At 59.7% G+C, this 20,980-nt stretch overlaps 2 protein-coding genes across 5 annotated transcripts; one reads left to right on the forward strand and one right to left on the reverse strand.

Moving 5' to 3' along the window:
* Positions 1-146: 146 nt before the first annotated feature.
* NOC2L (NOC2 like nucleolar associated transcriptional repressor) lies at positions 147-13,099 on the reverse strand. 2 transcript variants are annotated; one of them, XM_040645566.1, is made up of 19 exons: positions 12,995-13,099; positions 12,692-12,844; positions 11,053-11,227; positions 10,844-10,966; positions 10,032-10,152; positions 9,855-9,945; positions 8,875-8,953; positions 8,637-8,747; positions 8,083-8,196; positions 7,181-7,369; positions 6,736-6,875; positions 5,824-5,935; positions 4,136-4,249; positions 3,653-3,754; positions 2,602-2,745; positions 2,370-2,483; positions 1,242-1,377; positions 751-870; positions 147-432 (listed from the first exon to the last, which is right to left on the reverse strand). In XM_040645566.1, exons 1-19 carry the CDS (start codon positions 13,018-13,020, stop codon positions 326-328), a joined length of 2,271 nt encoding a protein of 756 aa, XP_040501500.1. In that variant the 5' UTR covers positions 13,021-13,099; the 3' UTR covers positions 147-325. The 2 variants fall into 2 exon arrangements, with proteins under 2 accessions (XP_040501500.1, XP_040501501.1); XM_040645567.1 differs by lacking the exon at positions 4,136-4,249 and having other exon boundaries at positions 12,995-13,020.
* A 1,519-nt stretch (positions 13,100-14,618) lies between these two features.
* On the forward strand, positions 14,619-20,387 carry KLHL17 (kelch like family member 17). Of its 3 annotated transcripts, none has more exons than XM_040645568.1 (13): positions 14,619-14,743; positions 15,610-15,869; positions 15,957-16,078; positions 16,226-16,447; positions 16,912-17,028; positions 17,230-17,443; positions 17,545-17,628; positions 17,764-17,908; positions 17,993-18,160; positions 18,588-18,676; positions 18,786-18,859; positions 19,067-19,248; positions 19,496-20,387. In XM_040645568.1, the coding sequence occupies exons 1-13, from the start codon at positions 14,634-14,636 to the stop codon at positions 19,722-19,724; spliced, it is 2,016 nt and encodes a 671-aa protein (XP_040501502.1). In that variant the 5' UTR covers positions 14,619-14,633; the 3' UTR covers positions 19,725-20,387. The 3 variants fall into 3 exon arrangements, with proteins under 3 accessions (XP_040501502.1, XP_040501503.1, XP_040501504.1); XM_040645570.1 differs by lacking the exon at positions 14,619-14,743 and adding an exon at positions 14,941-15,247; XM_040645569.1 differs by lacking the exon at positions 17,545-17,628.
* Positions 20,388-20,980: the final 593 nt, after the last annotated feature.

Consider the following 20,980-nt stretch of genomic DNA (forward strand, 5'->3'; position numbering starts at 1 on the left):
AGGTCGGGGCAGAGTACCACTCCAGATCAGCTTCTCGCACGGGCTGGATGTATCCAACCCAACACTGTGGGGTGCAGCTAGACGGGCTCCCCCGGGGCTGGTTTCCATCCCCACAGCCACCACGCCAGGGATCTGCACAGGGCTCGGCACTTTCTAGTCTTTCATGTTGTAAAAATAAAGCCCCTTCCACCCTGTACTGCCCTTCCCCCACAGCATGGGTCCTGACCTCGGGGCTCAGGGCCAACCAAGAAGCTACATGCCCAACTGCCTGGTGAGGTGGGAGCTGCTGCACAGCAGTCCCCACAGGTCCGCAAGCCGGCAGCCCTCAGTCCTCCTCAGAAAGCTGCAGATCCTGTAACTCATCCTCCGGTCCCTGGGCCAGCCGCCACAGCTCCCGGAGGTCTAGGCCCGCCTCTGTGTCTGGGCCTCCATCTGCAAGGAGAGACCAAGGCTACATAAACTCTGCTTTATCAGGAAAAAGCCAACCTTGGCGATTATTCATCACTGTGATTATTAATCACAGCCCTAATTAATGTATTGGTGCCACTGTTACTGGCTGCCAGAACCAGCGAGAAGAGAGCAGCTGGCCTGGCATCCCCAAGGAGGGGCATGGGCCCAGCTTAGAGCCATCCTCCCACCCAATGGCCCTGCCCGCCCACCCACCCACCCCTGCCCATGACAGCCTTGGGCTCCTGGACAGATAGGCTCAAAGGGCCACAGCACCACCCCTCACCCCCAGGAACCACTTACCTTTTGAACTGCCGGCTTCTTCTTGGCTGCTACAGCTGCCATCCTCGTCCTCGTCGTCCTCGTCATCCTCATCGTCCTCCTCCTCTAACCCCTGCCAAGCTTTTGGGGACCCAAGCATCCCTGGGGACCAAGGAGAAGAGCCCATGGGAGTGGGCCTGCCAGCAAATGCACAGTGGGGGCAGCTAATGTAGGAGGGTGGGCCAGGCTCACAGCCCCACACCCACCCACCTTTCCCTCAGGCCCCCTTTGGGCAGGTGGAGAGGATTCCCAAGTGCCCAGCAAATAGTGGGAGCCAGGAAACAAGGTCTGGGGACATGTGTTCCAATTCCAGGAGGCCCTCACCCAAAAGCAAGCAGAGTGGTGGGAGAAGGGCCCCAGCAAACATGAGCACTAAGGTGGAAGCTGGCACCCCTCTTCTGGTTCCATGAAGTGTCTAAGGAAGCCTTCCAGGTCCACCTTCCCCTTTCCCCACAGGGAGCTCAGGCCCCTACCTCTCTCTGAGAAGCCCATGGTACTATCTTCCTCATCACTGTCCAGGTCAAACAGATCCTTAAATTCCACTCTGTCTTCATTCTTACTGTCTCCCACCTTCCGTCGCTTTATCTCTGGCAAGTTCAAATCTTCCAGCTGGAAGGACCCGGAACCAGAGTAGGAGGTGAGGGTGGTCACGTGGCTCTGAGAGCCCACGCTAGCCCAGTCCCCAACCTGCCCTGTCTCAGCCCTGGGCCCCACCCTCCACGGCCCAAGGCTTAGCCCACAGCCACAGCTAGGCCACATCACGCGTCACCCAGCAAGAACCCTGACCACATCTACCGTCTCCCTCTCCCTCGCGTTCCCAAAGACAGGCTTCATCCAAACCCAGTGCCCCGTTGCCTTCTCCGTTCCCCTTCAAGCTTCGCCTCCCAACCGGTCCTCCACACAAAGACTCTGCTTGGCCACTTTTTCTAGCCAGCTCTTGGTCAGCATCACTGGATAGGACTCCTGGACAGCCGCCCTGCCAGGCAGGTGAGGAGGCCCCAACCACACACTGGCCACAAAGTGCCATCAAAGGTACAGCCGCCCCCACTGGCTGGAGGCCCAGCTGTAGCCCCTCACTTTTCTGTCTCCAAATCTTCAACCATCAGTCCCAGAAACAACAGCAGACCCATAATGATATCAGTGCAGGGACACAGCCAGTCACAGGCATGCCACTCAGCATGAAGCTGGTCCCCTCAAGTCACACCATCCCACACCCACTGTGGGTCCAGACTCAGAGGCATAGTCCCTCCTGTGCCTCTCTGCCTATCCTCCTGGTGTCCAAGGTCAGTCTAGCCACTCACTCCGCCAAAATCCCCAGCGAGTCTGGCCTCCAGTGACCTCCTCCTGAAGGTCACGAGAAAAGCCCCGACTACCCAGTTCTGCATGATATCTGCCCCTTCAGAGCAGCCACAGGACAGGCTGCAGCTGGGAACAGGCCCCAACCATCCTGCTGACATTGTCCCTAGGACTGTCCTCTCCCACAAGCCCCCTTCCCCACTCTGGTCTTAAAGTCACAGCCAGGGAGCTAGATCCCTGTCTCAGAACAAACCAGGTGGTCATGCCCACACCTGCCCCCCAACAAATGTCCCCTGCAGACATACCCGCTCTTTGCCACTGATCTCTAGCTGGACCTCTCGCTCCCTCAGCTTCCGCCACTGGCTGTAGTACTTGGTGAGAGGGGTCCCCTCCTCTCGGGTCTGCTTCTCCCAGGCATCCTGTGGGGAGAGGTTCAGGATCACGTCCCACCCTAGGCAAACCTCCAAAGCCCAGCCCTGCATGGACTTGTGCCCTCAGGAAGTGCTGCCCACGCCTCCTCCCAAGCTCCCAACTGACCACTGCGTGCTGGTCAGCCACACCAAAGGGGGCCCCCTGGCGGCGGCTGCAGATGTAATCCGCATTCTCCTGCACCTTCTCCAGCAGCTGGCGCAGCTGCCGGCAGTAGTTGGCCACCTTGCACTCCCGGAGGAAGGACTTCAGCTGCAGAAGGAAGGGGGCTCAGTCAAGGTCCAGACACAGTGCTGCTCTGCACCCCACAATGTCTGGGTCACACATGACCACAGGGAGGTGATGGGGGAGCAGAGAACATGGGTTCATGTGTCTCACAGCTCCAGTGCACGTCTGCCCTTGGGGGGCCCTCGTGCACACACCAGACTGGGGGGGGGGGTTGCTGCATGACCTCTGTGGCCTGGGCCTGTCGGGGTTGGAGAGCAGCTGGCCCATCCCACAGGCCAGGCAGAGGCCCGGAGGCAGCAGTGGGACAGCATGGATTTACGCTCCAAGTCAAATTCCACCCTCAGCCTGTCTCTGTAAATAAAGTTGTATTGGTCCATGTCCACGCTCATTCACTTATGTATTTCTGTGGGTTTTTTATACGTCAACTCGAAGACCTGAGCAGTGAGAGATCACGTGACTGTGAAGTCTAGAATACTTACCGTTTGACTCTACCAGAACAGTTTGCTAAGCCCCGTTCCAGACTATGATCTCTGGGACCTGGAGTCCAGAAATAAAGCCTTGCACACACAGCCACACCTGTGTCTGGACAGGCCTCTGAGCCGGGTGCAGTTCTGGTGTGAGCAGCCCCACCCCTACGATGGTGCGGGGCCGATTCTGCCCACCAGGGCCAGACAGGAACAGGCAGTGCCACCTGGCCCTTCCCATGAGAGGCACCTGCCTCCTTGAGATGGGAAACATCTGGGCTGAAAGCAAATGGACCTCTGACAGAGGTCAGGTTCTGCTACTGGCCCCGTGTGGCTGCGACAAGGATTCCTCCCTCTGGTCATGACGTAAACGGGAAGCCAAGCCCATTCAGACAGCTTCGTCTGGTATAGGGCAGGCCTTCGAGGGATCTGGGAAGGGAAGGGGGAGCCAGACAGTGGGTACACACCTGGAGGACGGCAGGCAGCGCCAGCTCAGGAAACGCAATGCTGTGGGCCTGGCTGTGCAAGTACTCCAGGATGAGGTCATACAGCTGCTCCACCAGGCCATCCTGAGGCAGCAGGGAAGAAAGGAGAATGTCGGGGGCGGGGGGGGGGGGGCAGTGGGTGCTGGGAGCCCGGCGCTCTTCCAAAGCAGTCCAATGTGTCCGCTCACTCTCCAGGGTGGAAATCAGAGGATGTGACTCCACAGCCTCCCAGGAAGCCACATGCACACTCAATGTGGCTGAGGCCAAGGGACACTACGCCCCCAATCCCAAGAGACCCAGCAAGGTCCACATAAACTCTGGAGGGCAGCGAGCCCCCTCCTGTCCACACTCATCTGACTCCTGTCACCCTACACACTGACTTCAGTGCCCTATGACATCTGGCTGTGACCCCCATCCAAGACACCTCCCCAAGCACCTCCACAGGAGGCCTGAGGCCAGCCTCACCCGGTACGCCTTCTCCTGCAGGTTAACCTTGGACAGCTTCAAGATCACGGTGAAGTTGATGGGCTTGGAGCTCATGCGCCCCGGCCTCCTGTTAAAGTCGACCTGCTGGAAAACCTGTCCCAAGGCCACATCAGCCTGGGCTGCTGTGCCCCGTGCCCCACTGTACCACACACTCCATCCATACCCTGGGTCCTTAGAGACCCATTTTGGAACCAAGGACAAGCAGCCACATGCAGTGCCAGTCCTGTGGCCCCACAGACCCCCTGCCTTGCAGAGCTCTGGCCTCCAAGGGAATCACTTTATCCCAGAGTGGAGTTCTGGCCGATGGGAGTAGGACCAGGAGCACACACGCTATTGACTCTCTCCTAAGACTAGGCCACGAAGCTGTAAAAATCAGCATCTAGAGACCAAAGAAAGGTCCTTCCTGCACAAAGCCACTGCCACCGCACTGTTCTCACCCGTAATTGCATCCCCGAAGCCTGATGCCAACCCCAGGGCTGCATCCCGAAGGGAAATCTCAGATGAGGGCTTGGGAGCAACCACTCCCTCATCCTCCATAGACCACAGGCTGCGTACGTAGGCCTCCACATCTTGGAGAAGCCCCCCGTAGGTCCGAATGCTGAAGGCTGCAGGGTGCCCTGGGGCAGCAGAGTGGAAGCCATGCCTGGCCCCTCCTCACCACCCTTGCAGAGGTGATCCAGGATGTTGTCCTGAAGGGGATGGGTGACCAACACTGAAGATACCACAAGGCCGGGGATGATGGTTCTCAGCTGAGCTCAATGCAACTCCAGATGAAAAGCACCCATGACTGTGGTAATAACAAAGTGTTTCCCTAGGGGGAACGCTGCCCTTTCTCGAACCTGGCTCAGCCTGAGGTCGGGGGGGGGGGGGGGGGGGGCAGGCTGCTCTCAATACCCCTTCCCACCCACCCAGGAAGGGAAGGGCAGAAACTGCCTCCTGACTTGTTTTCTCTGGAAAGGACAGACCTGCACCCCTGGGTGTGAAGGGACATGCCAAGCAGAGCTGTGGCATGCTGAGGAAGGGGTCAGTCAGTACAAGAGCTGTGCGAAATTAAAAGAAATCAGAATAGGAACCCTCCAGGGGCTCCCTTCTCTCTCCTACACAGCCCTGGGACACACGGCACACCACACTGAGGCCTCTCCAACAGGAAGATGTGAAGCCTAAGTATATGGTGGGTTGGGACCTAACCCCTAGTGGGTTTCCGGGCTTTAGTCAAACCACCTTCCCCTACCTGAGCTACACGCATGTGCAGGATTGCAAGTACACACACGCACATGTATACACACAGATGTCCACGTACGTACAAATGCACACAGGAGTGTGCAGGAAAAGAAACGCAGCTTTGGAATCAGCCCTAGGCTTCTGGCCCAGCTCTCCTGCTCACTGTAATAGACCGGACAGACCCAAGTGTGCCCTAAAAGCAGCACCCTCAGGCCAGCCCTGCAGAGCAGCTGTCCATGTCCTCACTGCCACTCCAGCCTACCCACACACACCACCACCTTGGGCGGGTAGCAAGGCACCGCACAGAGCAAATGCCCTCCCAGAACCTGCCCTATGAATGAAAAAACCAGCACTCAGGAAGTACTGTCTCAGAACAGACGGGCCACATACAGCCAGAAGAGGCACTGGACCACCCTCCCCACCCAACGTGGTGCGTACCCTCTCACCTCCAGTATGAAGGGCAGCACTGGGATGAAGGTGCCGGTGCTCTCCGAGAGCAGTGTCAGAGCACGCACACAGTGCATGCGCAGGGGATAGAAGCGGGCAGTGGGGACCAGCCTGGGAGCACGGAAAAGCGGGGTGAGCACAGGCCTGAGCCTCCGAGGCCCCACAAACCAGCCTCACCCTCCTGGCCTGGCTGCCCATGACCCTTTCCCACCCATGGGGTTCTAACCTCATTTCTGTCAGGGTCAGTGGCCATACCTGCCCCTTCTGATTCCTCCAGACAGAACACGGCAGAACAAAATGCCCCGACTGAAATCCTGGTCTTAAGGACCTGTCTCCTCACTCAACTGTCAGGGTGAGGGAACACCCCAAATGACTTTTGACTTAATTTCATTTTAATGCAGAAGAGCAACAGAGAGAGATGGTTCATTCAAGGCTTGCCTTCTTCCATCCTCCATGCTTTCAAGGCTCCCCTCTTCAGGAGCTCAGGGGTGACCCGTCCTGGCCAACAATGGCAGTCACCGGGCCCCATGCAGCAACTCCAGTCCCTGCCCCCACAGACCAAAGCTCAGGAGTCACAACTGACATGTGGCATACTACACAGCCCTGCTCTGTCCAAACACCAAATTCCTTTCAACTGCACATAGCCTTTTCTACCCAGCATCACCCAGAAGGCACGAGTCTGGGACACCTGGCCCCAGACAGCACCACCCCCAGTCCTTCCTCGGGCACTGCCAAACAACAGACCCCAGGGTCCAGGGATTGCCCAGACCCTCCTAAAGAAGCAGCTCCTCCTGGCCCTCCAGGATGCCTCCCTGTGTAACCCTGACCCTGAGCCCCACAACAGCCCTTGTAACCCTGGCCTCCCTTGGCTTCAGGGCGACACCCCGCCCCGCCCCCTGCCGCGGACTCACTTGATGCAGCCGATTACCACCTGGGAGAGGGGGTAGATCAAGGGCTGGAGGGCTTCGCTGGGGCAGACGGTGCTGAGCGCACGGCACCACAGGTACAGGCAGTGCACAAACTGCCAGTTGTACACGGACTGGTACGTTTCCTGGGCAGAGTGAAGTCCATCTCCAGGTCAGCGCAGGGCTCCCGGAAAGGCCCAGCTCTTCCTCACCTACCATGTGCACAGGATCCCAGCCAGCAGCAGCACTGTGCCCACCTCCCCAACCCCACGCCCCGTCCCCAGAGCTGCCCCCACCCGCCACCTACTGCCAAGACCCCCACCGGCAAGGACCCTGATCCCACCAAGATGCTGGGCTGTCTCTCCCAAGAGACTGAGGCTTCTAGGAGGCCCCGGGCCCTCGGCTGGGTCAGGCTGGGGCCGCCCCCCACTCCACAAGCACAACCGCACACCTTTTTGCGCGTGGTCATGGCGTTGCGCAGGTGGATGGCGAGCTGGCGGATATAGAGAAAGGCGTGCTGGTAGGCGACGCCAGTGTCCAGGGCAAGCAGCTCGGTCAGGGTCCGCTGCATGAAGCTGATGAAGGGCAGGGTGCTGGGAGAGGTGAACTTACAGTTCCTCACGTACGTGATGTACATTTGCTGCCAGAAAGACCCCAGTCAGAGCCACCCGAGCTCCCAGGGCTCTAGGTACCCACCACCCAGCTCCAAGCCACCACCAGAACCTGGGCCTTCCCCTCAGAGCTGCTACCTCGGCAGGAACCAGTCTGGCCACGTCTGCTGCAGACCCCTCCCCGTACACAGCACCTGCTCCTTGGGCCCCCCGCTGCTGCTCAGCCTCCACAGGCGTACACCCACCAACCTCACACAAAGTTTGCAGTGCAGGGAGCAGGGGGCCCATGGGTAGGGTGGAGTGCCAAGCAAGCTGCAGCATGAACAACTGCAGGAGGCGGCAAGGACACCGTGGAGGGACCGGGAAGGGGTCCCAGGTACGTGCCTGGCCTATGCAGGGGCTTCTAGAGGGACTCCATGTGAGACAGGCCACCCCAAGCTTGCAGCTGGGGAGCAGGGTCCCTGTCCCTCTCCATACCTATGTTCTCATCCACTGAGGGAGAGACCTGTGCAGAGTAGTCCATGTGGAGCCCCAGGGGGCCAAGAGCTCCCACCCCGTCACTGTCCCCAAGTTCTCAGGGAGGAAACTGTGATGACGGTGTGGGTCAGCCCGTAGCCACAGTGCCAACAAAGGGCACCAACCACAAAGGCAGCTCCCCAGCCCTCAGGCCAAGACTTTCAACCCAGACCCTGACGGACACAGACTCGGGGCACTAGAGGCAGGAGCCCTGGGCCTGCACTACCTTGAGGATAGGACTCAGGAAGACATCCTTCTTGTGCCGGCAGACCCTGACGAGGACCAAAAAGGCCAGTACACGCAACGTCTCTTCACCTGTGCTCCACAGGACCACCATTCTCTGCAGAAGGCAAGATGTCACTGCCTGCCCCAGCCTCCCCAAGTCCAGCCAGAGGCCCCTCCGATCACTGCTGGGAGACAGACCTTCCCAAAGCACCTCAGGAGAGAACCACTCAGAACTCAATTAAGGAGTAACAAAAACATAAAACTAACTCTGTGAAGGCAGTACGACAAAAACACGTGACACCGGTATCCAGAACCGCACATTAGAAAACAAGAAAAGTACGTCTTGCTTCGTTTCTCGTCAGAAATGTCAGAAAGCTGCCACCTTACGTGACTGGCCTTGCAGCCCCAAGAGTAGAGAACTGACGGAGACAGAAGCCAAGCAGGGAGGAGGGTGGGGATGGGCGCAGATGCCGCCGGCACTCTAGCTAGGAGGAGGGCGTGTCTGAGGGGAGCGACAGGCACCCCCACCAACGACACGGGGAGGGGCCCGCACACCTTGAGCAGCATGCGGCACTGCTTGGGGAAGGTCAAGAAGTACGGCACGGAGCTGCTGACATGCTGGAGCACGGCTGCTGCTACCGTCACCTCCGCCACGCAGGCCACCAGCTGGGGAAGCAGGAGAAGGCTGTGAGACCCCAAACCCACTCGGGTCTGGGAAACAAAGAGGGACTGGACCACCAGATGTGGCCAGGCCCCATGGAACACAGCAGGCCCTCTCCCATGGGCACTGCACCTGTATAACGGAGCTCAGGTAAACCTTGATGTCCAGCCGGAGCTTCCCCCACAGCGGGCTGCTGGACGGCTGCAACACCCTGCAGAGAGACCAAACCCACACCCGTCTGAGTGAACCCCCACAGTGCACACTTTCTCCCAAAATCCGCCACCCCTCATGGTGACTCCTCTCCCAGTGCAGCGGCCCCCTTCACGCAAGAGTCCACGCCTGGCCGAAGCCAGCACCACACTCACCTGTCTGTCTGCTTCCCCGCCCCTCCCGACATGGCCACCTCCACAAAGCTGCACCCTCCTGATGACGAGTCCAGCCCTGGCAACGTCCCCCAGACCCAGACACTCCTGCCTCCAGGTCTGCCACTGCTCCATGCCTCCTTCCAGGTAGTAACAGCAGGACCCTTCCCTGGAGCCTTCCCTTTTCCTCTGGCAAGTGTCTGGGGGTAGTCTGACCTTTCATGACCTTACTACCTCCTAGTCATACGGCTGCAGGACCCTCTCAGGCAAATGTCCCTTCCCTTTTACCAAAAGTCTGCTGCTCTTCTCTCCCCTCTGAAGACCTTTCACAGCCTCCTCTACTCAACCTACCTCTAACATAGAACTTAAGGTTCTCAAACTCAGCTTTGAAGAAGCACCTACCTACTGGCACACACACCTCCCCAGAGCAAACAGCGAAGGAGTGGACAAGATATTCAATTAAAGAGAGAAAAAGAGAACAAAAAAAGAGAGAATTCTGACCTAGAAAACCAGTGGTGCAGAGCCAAGCACACACTCTGGGCCCCCTAAAAAATTCTGGGTAGAGAATGTACCTTTTCAGAAAGAAAAGAGAAAGGAGGAAGGACAGAGCCACCCAACTGGCCCTGAGTGCCCTGCCTCTCCCAGGAACCCTGCAAAGGGCCTTGCTCTATCTTCAACATCTCTCTGTCCTGGTTGGGTCTAGAGAGGGCTCCTAGATCACAAGGCCTCTACCTCCCCTCTCCCTTTCACCTGCTACTGTCCTTTGGGACTTTTCCAAACAGCAGCTTCTGGAGACAGCCAAAGAGATCCCGAATGCAGAAGGTGACCAGGGCGTTGAACACTGCAATGAGGGGACCACAGATGCTATTCACAGGACAGAAGATGGAACCGAGAGCCTGTACCCCACGTCCCCTCAGCCCAGCTCACCAGCACTGTCCGTGACCTGGAATTTGCTGGCTTCAGCACCGTCTTGGTCTCCTTGGGTGGTGACCACAGCAGCTCGGAATGCCTGCACAACTTCATGGAACAGCTTTGGAGTAAGGTGATGCTAAAGGGGTTAAGAAGACCCAAAATGTTGGGGGAGAAATCAGCTGTGTCAGACACAGCATGAGGCAACCAGACCTCCAGAAACCTGCTTTGTGAGAGAAAGGCACCCCTTGCCCACAGTCCGAGATGTGGAGCAGAGGTGGACGCAGAGTTATGGAGCCACATCCTGGGAGCAAAAAAAGGAGTCCGGAATGTTCCTGGAAGGGCAAGGAGCCTGGCTCAGGGCCATAGGGGAGAGACTAAGGGTCCCAGATCTGGATGGTGACCTATGACAGGTAGTATCTAGAATTCTCCCTTCTGTCCTTTCCTTTTCCTGCAGAAACCAATGCAAAACCCTTGGGAAAGGGGCTCTGGCTCCACTGACTGACAAAGGCACAGAGACTACGTCCTGCCCATAGTGGATTTCAGGCAACAGGGAGCCTGAAACAGAAACTGAGGGAAGAGAACAGGAAGAGCCCCTAGAATCTCTGACCGAAGGAGATAGTTCAATCCTGGAGCCTCTTAGCATCAAGAAAGAATTATGTGAGATTCTTTGGTGCTAAATAGGACTCCAGTGCCACTACTCAGAGAAGGGCTCCTCCCACCTACCTCCTCCCAACTGCACAGATCCAAGTAACTGGAATGAGGCCAGGGCAGAGTCCTAAAGCGGGGTGGGGGTGATGTCCAATTGCCCACCCCATGCCACTTCTCACCTTTGCTGCCTGCTTCCATCTCTCAACCATCGCAAGGGTCACAGGAGTAGAATCCCTTTTCTTCCCCTTCAGTCCTCTGGGGACCCCATCCTCCTCCTCATCTTCCTCCTCCACACTTGCTTCCTGCACCAGACAGAGGGCCAGGCTGGAGCAGGATGTAGAGGTCATCCGTGTGCCCCTGCCCCCACCAATCCTGCCTAGGTCCTCACTTCCAGCGTATCTGGCAGAGAGTGGAGGTGCTCCCCTTCATCCTCAGTGCCGTCTGAGTCACTAAAGTTCAGCAGGCTCTGGTCGTTCTCCTGCAGGAACTTGTAGAACTCGGGATCTCTGTCTTTCAGCCGAGAGAGCTGGTCCTTATGCTCAGATGCTTGACCTTTATGCTGGCTGAGAAGGTGGAGGTCATCAAGTACAATGGGCAGGTACAGCCCACAGAGGTGGGGGAAGTGGGATGAGGCTTCCTGTCCTCCACACTGTAAGCCTGCCATCCTCTACAGAGAAGCTACAGGGCTTGATCTGCCTCCTCCACAACAGCTACTGACAACCAAGGCAGGCGGATTCCCAGGGTTAAGTTTTCAGCAGATCCCCCTCTCCCCTAAACTCCAGACTCACATATCCAACAGCCTCTCTATACGTGCTTCAACACCTGCATTTCAAACCCCACACGTACAACACTGAACTTGTGGTTCTCCCAAACTTGCTCTGCCGGCACTCTGCTCCACCTCAGGTGTCGGTAACCCTACCTTTCCAGGTACTCAAGTGAAAGACAACCTCTCTATGTCTCATACCCAGCATGCAAAGTGCCACAAGATCTCATCAGCAAAACCCCTTCAAAGCCCGTCATGCCTCCTCTTAAACCAGCACCATCTCTCAATTCTCTCAATTACCATAGTGGCCTCTCCCTACCTCCGTACCCACCACCTCCAACCTATTCTCAACACAGCAACCCAAGTGACCCTTTGTGCTATGTGTCATGTGACATTACTTCACAGCTCAAAACCCGGAGATAATTTCCCATTTTACCCGCATGTCTTATAAAAGGCCTGCAAGGTCCGACTCCACCATCATCTCTCCAGGTTCATCTCCTACTACTCTCCCCCTCACTCCTCCTTAGACACTCACCTGTGTAAGAGCTGCCCCCACTTCAGGAGCTCTGCTGTTCCTGATACCTGAAACACCACAGCATTCGTCCCCTGTCTGTGTGGCTTTCTCCCTCAGGTCTCTGTTCAATTACCATGTCCTCAAAGGTCCTTCTCCACCAAACAGCAACAGGAGCCCCCCAACATGCTCCCTATTTATCTAACCCCTTGTGTTTTTCTTTACTGTTGGCCACACTTATCTTTTCTAACCTACCATACATCTGGCTCACCCGGGGTGCGTGAACTCTGCCTAACCAGAAAAGGACCCTTTCATTATGGACCAGTGTATGCCCACCACCTAAAATAAGGTTTGTCGGGGCGCCTGGGTGGCTCGGTCAGTTAAGCGTCTGACTTGCTCGCAGCTCAGGTCCTAATCTCTCAAGCCGGTGATCTCGGGGTACAGGGCTACGTACTCAGCGGGGAGTCCGCTTGAGACTCTCTCTCGCCTTCACCCTCTGCGCCTGTCCCCTCCCCGAGCGCGCGCGCCTTCTCTCTTCCAAATAAATAATCTTTAAAAAAGTAAGTAAATAAAATAAGGCTCGTCACCGAGCAAGGCCTCGGCAAACACTGGAAGAAAGCAAGAAACAGCCGACGGGTCTGGGGGAGGGGCCGGAGGTCCCTGGGTCTCAGTCCCGAGGCCAGGTGATGGGTGGGCCAGGACAGTGAAAAAGCTTTGGCTTTACAGGCGTCCCATGGGAGACGCTCCCCTCACCTGGACGAGGGGCTCCCGCCTAGCCCCTCCAGTCTCCGGTCGGCTCCACACACCGTCCGCGTCTCGGCTTCTGCGGCTCCTTCGGACTCCGATTCAGACTCCGAATCAAAGCCGGAAGCCAAGAACTCGTCCACGGTCAATTCTGCCAGGCGCCTGCGGGTTACGACGTCGGAGTCAGGACTCCCCGCCAGCCCGGTTTGCCCCAGCCTCTCTGCACCAGGAATATGGAGGTGCTTAACGAGAGGCCCTTTGGATAGAAGCACCCACCGGAAGGCCGAATCCGTCCTCAGACTCTCAACTTACCGCTTACCACCCCGCGCCGCCGCCATTATTGCCAGCCCGCAGCGTGCACCCCACTTCCGGCCCCAGAATGCCGTCCGTTAGCCGCACTTCCTTCGGGCCAGCCCCGCCCCCGGCCCCGCCCCGTCGCGCCGCGCCGCGCCCCGCTGGTGGCTCTAAGTTTCTCCACCCGTGGCTCTGGTGGCATCCAGGCGGGAGGGCGGGTTCACATCCTCCATGGTCCGGGCTCCCAGGGTGGCAGGCTGGATGCAGGCTGACGGCGCAGGCCTGGTTCAGTCACGGCTCCCGCACACATCGCTGAGTGTCGGGCCGTAGATCTCGAAAACCGGGCAGGACTGCGTAGGGTGGAACCCCGTGTCCTTCCCGGTACGAGGCAGTAACAGTGGCGCCTCTCCGAGGGACGCTGAGGCCCGGGACCTGGGGCACCCTGTCCCAGCCCTCCCACAGCCTCCCCGGAGCTCCGTAAGCACGTGCCTGTGAGGGTGTCGGTGCACTGACGACGGACAGCACGCATCAGGCGCCAGCATTTGACAGGCAGGACTTCTGTGCGAAGAGCTCTTAGCGATCAATAACACAGAGCCAACAGCCTAGCGGGAAAAGCGGTCTGGCAGGAGGGGCAACGCCACGGGCGGCCAATTCGCCCCAGAAATGGCCCTCTGATGGCCAGGCCGGTCTTGCCTGGGTCACATGTGGATCAGAATGGTGAGCGCCACTTCTACTCCGCCGGCTAGTCCACAGCAAGGGGTGGGGGCAGTGGACAGATCCCAGAGCGGTTATCGAAGCCCGTTTGCCCAAATGTTCCCCAAAGTACTGCACCGGGTACTTCGGTCCACCGAGGCCTCTGCGGAGAATGCCTAAACCCACAATATGGGGCTGGGCAGGAATGGCCACTTGTCATTGCCCTCTCCGTGGGAAGGGCGGGCACAGAGGCGCAGAGGCTGGAAGGCTGCCTTGCTGGAAGAAAGGAGGGGGAAACCAGATTACGCCGGCCTATGCACACACACACACACCCCCAGGGCAACGGTTTGTGGGCCTCGGACGCCCCATCCCGCAGACTCCTTCGGAGCAGGCACGGCTCCTGGCAGTTCCCCCAGGCCCTGCGTCCCCCACCCCACCCCCCCGCGCAGCTAGCGCGCTGTTCAAGGCCTGGTACTTGTAGGGGTTCAGGGAGCGAACCCAGCAAAGGCCAGCCGGGCAAAGTGGTCTGCCTGGGGTCACAAAGGGGCAGGCAGGATGTGGTACTGGGCTGCCTCAGGCCCCAGGGGCAGCAGGGACTTCCAAGCAGCGTGCCCTGGGCGCTTACGGGGGCGGGGCTTCTTAAATGAATTGGCGGGGATGGATGGTCCAGGAGGCTTCTCGGAGGTAGGCGGCGGGCGGGGCCCCGGGGACTTCCTGGAGGAGAAAGCGGGCGGGGCGCCCGGACATTGACTGGGGCGATTGGAGTGCTGTGTTCAGTCCCCGCAGATGCGGGGAGCGCGGGAGGCGGGGCGGGCGGCGCCGAGAAACAGCGGCTGCGGGCGGGCGGGCGGTGGGAGCGAGGGACGCTGAGCGGGCCGCCACCGCCTAGCAGCCCTCCAGCAGTCAGTACGTCCGTTCGTCTGTGCGTTCTCCGCGGGTCGCGGCGGGTCCGGCAGCCGAGCCCATGCAGCCGCGCAGCGAGCGCCCGGCTGGCAGGACGCAAAGCCCGGAGCACGGCAGCCCGGGGCCCGGGCCGGAGGCGCCGCCGCCGCCGCCGCCGCCACAGCCGCCGGCGTAAGTGGGCCGAGGGGCTGGGGACCGTAAGCCAGATCTGGGGCTGAGCGGGTCCGGAAAGGAGACAAGGAGGGGCGTGCGCCGAGCCTGGCTGGCTGCCCGGAGGAGGCGGCCTCGGCGCCCCGCAGGCTCGGCCCGCCCCAGGAGGGTACAGCTCCCCCTCTGTTTATCGCGCACACAGCGACGTGGGACAGGGCGTCCAGAGGTGGCTGCTTCCCGGAGGCTCTGCCCTCTCCCGCCGCCCTTGAATTCCGGCTGCGCCGCTTAGACTTAGACGACTTGCCTGCAGGATGGGGGGAAGGGGGGGCGGGTGGAGCTGCTCTGGAGGGTCAAGTGAGGTCAGACCTTCTGGTGGGCATCGGGGTCTTCTTCGGAGCTGTCATGAAGCATTAGCCATTGCACTTAGTGCACATCCTGTGTGCCCAGCCCGTGCTGAGGACACTGCGCTCTGATGGGGAACGGGAAGGGTGGCCCGTGACAGAGGAGCACCTGGTCCCAACAAGGGTAAAGGAAACCTGGTTCTTATGAGAGTTACAGGCAGAGAAGTTCTATTCTGGGGGCACACCTGGGCAGAGGGGAGTATGGTGCCAGGAAGGGTCCTGACACAGAAAGCTGTAGGTTCAGCCATGGCATCAGGTGTGTGACTAGACCTCATGCTAGGAGCAGGTGTGGAGCAGTTTTGCTGCACTCCAAGGAGGCTCCCTGTATGTGAGAGAGAAGAGTTGGGGGAGGTCCTTTATGGAAGCCAGGTATGGGCTGTCAGGGAGAGGGGTGGCCTCCTAGGTGCCCTGGCCCTGCCTACGGCTTCAGGGGTGGGTGAGCAGCTCCCTGCAGAGTGCACCTGACCTGGCACTGCCCGTCTGCAGCCCAGAGGCAGAGCGTGCACGTCCTCGGCAGGCCCGGCCCACAGCCCCAATGGAGGGTGCAATGCAGCTGCTGAGCCGTGAGGGCCACACTGTGTCCCACAACTCCAAACGGCACTACCACGACGCCTTCGTGGCCATGAGCCGCATGCGGCAGCGTGGCCTCCTGTGTGACATCGTCCTGCACGTGGCGGCCAAGGAAATCCGAGCGCACAAGGTGGTGCTGGCCTCCTGCAGCCCCTACTTCCACGCCATGTTCACAAGCAAGTACCACCACACCCAGCCTGGGCACTCGGGGGGCTCCCCAGGTCTCCCAGGGCAGGGACCGGCCTGACCCGCTGTCCCCACAGATGAGATGAGTGAGAGCCGCCAAACGCATGTGACACTGCATGACATTGACCCTCAGGCCTTGGACCAGCTGGTGCAGTTTGCGTACACGGCTGAGATTGTGGTGGGCGAAGGCAACGTGCAGGTGAGGCTGCCTCATCTCACATCACACCCTCTACTGGGCCCCTGTGCCTCAGCTCCCGGGGTTTCCTTGTGCCTCTCCCTCAGTTCCTCATGTCCCGTTTCCCTGTCCCTGCTCCCCTGGCTCTCTGTCTCTCATCTCACCCCACAGACTCTGCTCCCAGCTGCCAGCCTCCTGCAGCTGAATGGCGTCCGTGACGCCTGCTGCAAGTTCCTGCTGAGTCAGCTCGACCCCTCCAACTGTCTGGGCATCCGGGGCTTTGCTGACACGCACTCATGCAGTGACCTGCTCAAGGCAGCACACAGGTACGTGCTGCAGCACTTCGTGGATGTGGCCAAGACTGAGGAGTTCATGCTGTTGCCACTAAAGCAGGTAACGTGCCAGCTGGGGCATGGCCTCCACACTGACCCAGCCCTCGACCCTGGACCCCAGACCCAGCCCTTGGACTCCTGGCTCCCTTCGACTTGGCCTTTGGCCCCCGAACCCTTATTTCCAGCTTCTGACCCACATTCCAGCCTCGCTACCCATGCCCTGCCCTCTCCCCACCTCCACCTCACCCCCTTTTTCTGACCCACCCAACCCTTCAACTTTGGACTTCTGATCCCACCCTGTCCTGACCACATCCCTGCCTACAACCTCCAGGCCCGGTTCTACATCCCTAGGGTTGTTCTGGGCCTAGGCCCCCAGGAACCGAATCTGTGGTTCCTGACCCTGCTTGGCCCCTTCTCATAGGAACACTGGGCTCCCCATTGGACTCTCCCTCCTGGGCACAGTCAGGGCTCCATGGGCCCCCAAGATCCTCCCTAGATCTCAGGTCTGAGGGTCCCCACCCCCAGGTGCTGGAACTGGTCTCTAGCGACAGCCTGAACGTGCCTTCAGAGGAGGATGTCTACCGTGCCGTCCTGAGCTGGGTCAAACATGACGTGGATGCTCGGAGGCAGCATGTCCCAAGGGTGAGGCCAGTGCCTGGGGGACCCACTGTGCTTAGGAGGGAATACACCGTGGCTGAGGGTCTGGGTGCACCCGGGCTCTGTCTTGTCCAGAGACCCCCTCACAGGATTGATGCAGACACATGTTTCAAGAAGGGTCCAGCATGTCTGAGGGGATCTCTTCACTGGGGCCTGACACCTGACTGTGGCACCCCTGCACCCCAGCTCATGAAGTGTGTGCGCCTGCCGCTGCTGAGCCGAGACTTCCTGCTGGGCCACGTGGATGCCGAGAGCCTGGTGAGGCACCATCCTGATTGCAAGGACCTGCTTATTGAGGCCCTCAAATTCCACCTGCTGCCTGAGCAGAGGGGCGTTCTGGGCACCAGCCGTACGCGGCCCCGGCGCTGTGAGGGCGCCGGCCCTGTGCTCTTCGCGGTGGGTATGTTCACCCGTCATGTCCCCTCATGTCTGGGCCCCTCCCCAACACGCCCTCCCTCTCCCCTCCCATCCCTGACCTGTGCTTTCTATCCATGAGCCCAGCACAAGCCTACCTCACACTGCACTGGTCACATCCTGTACCCACCCACACCTACTCTTCTGTCCGCCTGTGGAGGACCCCATGTGGTATGACCCACTCGCCAATCCCCATCCCCACCCACCCTTGGAGCCCCCATACTCTTGACCTTGAGCTATGCTAGAGACCCCCAGCCATTGCCTCGCTGGGTCCCTTGTCCTGCCCCGTCACCTCCCCATTCCTAGGTGGTGGGAGCCTGTTTGCCATCCATGGGGACTGTGAAGCATATGACACACGCACTGACCGCTGGCACGTGGTGGCCTCCATGTCTACGCGCCGGGCCCGGGTGGGCGTGGCAGCAGTTGGGAACCGGCTGTATGCTGTGGGTGGGTAAGTGTGGAGGCTGGTTTTGGGTCAGGGGCTTAGCATGTGCCCACTGGGCCTGTCCTGACCGGCAGCGGACCCCTCCCCTAGTTACGATGGGACTTCAGACCTGGCCACCGTAGAGTCGTACGACCCTGTGACCAACACCTGGCAGCCCGAGGTGTCCATGGGCACGAGGCGCAGCTGCCTGGGTGTGGCTGCCCTGCACGGGCTCCTGTATGCAGCTGGTGGCTACGATGGGGCCTCCTGCCTCAACAGGTAGTGGCCGGGGTCAGGGCCGGGTGGCCTCTTGGGGTTGGTTCGGCTGCAGGTGTGGCTGCATCAGGACTGCAGAGATCATGCCTAAGGGGAGCAAAGAGGGATCCAACCTGACTCAAGTCACCAGGGCACCCTGGGCCTCTTCATCTACACCAGCCCAGCTGCCCCTTCTTTTCCTCTCAAGTTCTTCCCACCAGCCCAGGGGCTGGGTACCACATGGACGCTTGCCCAGGATCATGCAGGCAGCCAGCTAGGGGCCCATGTCCCCACCCGGAGGGCCCGCTACTTGCTCCAGTGGGATTCTGGGGTCAGTCTCTGTGACTGACCAGGACGGGATTTTAATCATTCCATGGGAGAGGGCAGGTCCTGGGACCAGGGCAGCCTTTCTGCCACTGCTCAAGGTCAGCGGCAGGCCTGGTGTCCACAGTGCTGAGCGCTATGACCCTCTGATGGGAACATGGACATCCATCGCTGCCATGAGCACCCGGAGGCGATACGTGCGTGTGGCCATGCTTGGTGGGTGACAAGGCCTGTTCTGTGTAGTGTCCACCCCCCCTGCCCCTGCCCCCCCCCCCGGGGACTCCACACGTAGCAGGCACACCACGGGCACATTGGCTCTCTGCAGATGGGAACCTGTACGCTGTGGGTGGTTACGACAGCTCCTCACACCTGGCGACTGTGGAGAAGTATGAGCCCCAGGTATGAAACACACCCCAGTCACATGAATTTCCCTTCCCGAGAACTACTTACGGTTCTCGCTCTGGTCACCCACATCGCCCAGATGGTCAGTCCTCTAGGTCCCACCCCGGCCCGCAGAATGCCCTATCTTGGAGGAGGGTTCTTGCACTGTGAAGGAGGAGGGAGGCTGGTGATGGGTCTGCCCCCAGCTGGTCCCCTCAACCGCAGGTAAACGCATGGACCCCCGTGGCCTCCATGTTGAGCCGACGGAGCTCAGCAGGGGTGGCGGTGCTGGAGGGAGCCCTCTACGTGGCCGGCGGCAACGATGGCACCAGCTGCCTCAACTCTGTAGAGAGATACAGCTCGAAGGCCGGTGCCTGGGAGAGTGTGGCGCCCATGAACATCCGAAGGTGCGCCGGCCCCTCCCCCACAGGCCCGGAGCGTCCCCCGGGGACCCACCAGAGACTGACACACGTGTCTTAAGGCCTCCCGCCCGCGTGGTGTGTCCACGCCTCCCGTCAGTATAGGGACCGCCCAGCTCCGGGGCCCCGCCCAGCTCCGCCCCCGCCCCCGTAGGCTCCTCCCATGACCCCGCCCCTCGAGGCTCTTGTAGTCCCGCCCCCGTGGCTCACCTCCCGCCTCCCTACCCCCCCCCAGGAGTACGCACGACTTGGTGGCCATGGACGGCTGGCTGTACGCCGTGGGGGGCAACGATGGCAGCTCCAGCCTCAACTCCATCGAGAAGTACAATCCGAGGACCAACAAGTGGGTGGCCGCGTCCTGCATGTTCACGCGGCGCAGCAGCGTGGGCGTGGCAGTGCTCGAGCTGCTCAACTTCCCGCCGCCCTCCTCGCCCACGCTGTCCGTGTCGTCCACAAGCCTCTGACCCTGGCGCGGACTGCACAGAGGCCCGGCCCCGCGGCCTCCCACATGCCTTAAGCCCCACAGGGCGGCCCCAGCGCCTCGTGTGTCGGGGGCGGGGTGCTCGGCCCCCACCAGGAAAGTCCTGCCTTGTCTGTCCTTGTCTCTGCGTCGAGGCGGTCCATTTCTGTGTTCATTTCTCAGTGTTTATGTGTGTGCCGTCTATTTACTTACTGGTTTATTTATTATTTATTGATCGATGAGCAGCGCAGCACCTATTAGTTTACACGTTTCCCCTTGAAATGTCCTGTGTCTCTGGGACCAAGCTGCCTTCCCAGGTGTCCCCCTGCCCCACTGGGGGCACCAAGGAGCGATGGGGGTGGACACTTGCGTTGCGCATGGGTCAGAGCTGAACTCAGACTCTGTAGACCTGGAGGGACTGAGGGGGCAGGTGCAGAGCAGCAGGCCAGGGTTAGTTTTCTGAGCAGGTGCAGACTCTTCCAGCCCGGGCTTTGCACACCACCCCTACCTTACCCAGCCAGGCACACTCCCAAGAAGGGCATGAAGCAAGCTTCCTTCTCGTGGGCATGGTGTCTCTTCTGGATCCTGCACTGAGCTGAGCACAAGTGTGCCACAGACCCCACACAGCAATATGAGCCACCTTGAACAATAAACATGTTTCTTGGGCTCTGTGGGCTTGAGGCTGAGTGTACATCTCCACCCTTTGGGGTCCTATCTGGGGTGACCAGGAGGGCCTGGGGACAAGTGTGCAGCTGGGCTGAGGCTCTGCTTTGGTATCTGGGGGCTTTGAAGCAGCATCATCACATCCAGGTGGGTCAGGGATGTGACATCACGGATGAGCAGCCAACCAGGAGTGTGGTTCACTGTCAGCCTGGTCCTGAGAGGCCCTCTTGGTCCCATCTCATCCCAGGCTCTGGAGAGAGGGGGGTGCACAGTACTAACCCTACCTCACCATGATGGTCCTGGGTGCACCCAGGAGGTTTGTGGCTTCCTTGGACTTTGGCCTGGGGTGAGGTTTGGGCTGAAGCAGGAGAGGTTGGGGGAGGGTCCTGGCTTCCCCTTCCCCAAAGTCACAAACTCCTGTTTTAGTACCTGGGAGCAAGCACACACCGCCTTACAGACAGTGGTGACTCAGACCGAGGCATTTAGGTGAAAACAGGATGTGTGTTCTCCATGGGGAGGGGTGGTATTGGGGGGAGGGAGCCCTGGGCTTATAGAGCTCTCCAGCCCCAGGCAACCCCAGCCTGAGTGAGGGCAGGC

Source organism: Ursus maritimus, unplaced genomic scaffold (assembly GCF_017311325.1).
Source record: "Ursus maritimus isolate PB19 unplaced genomic scaffold, ASM1731132v1 scaffold_32, whole genome shotgun sequence".
Classification (NCBI taxonomy): domain Eukaryota; kingdom Metazoa; phylum Chordata; class Mammalia; order Carnivora; family Ursidae; genus Ursus; species Ursus maritimus.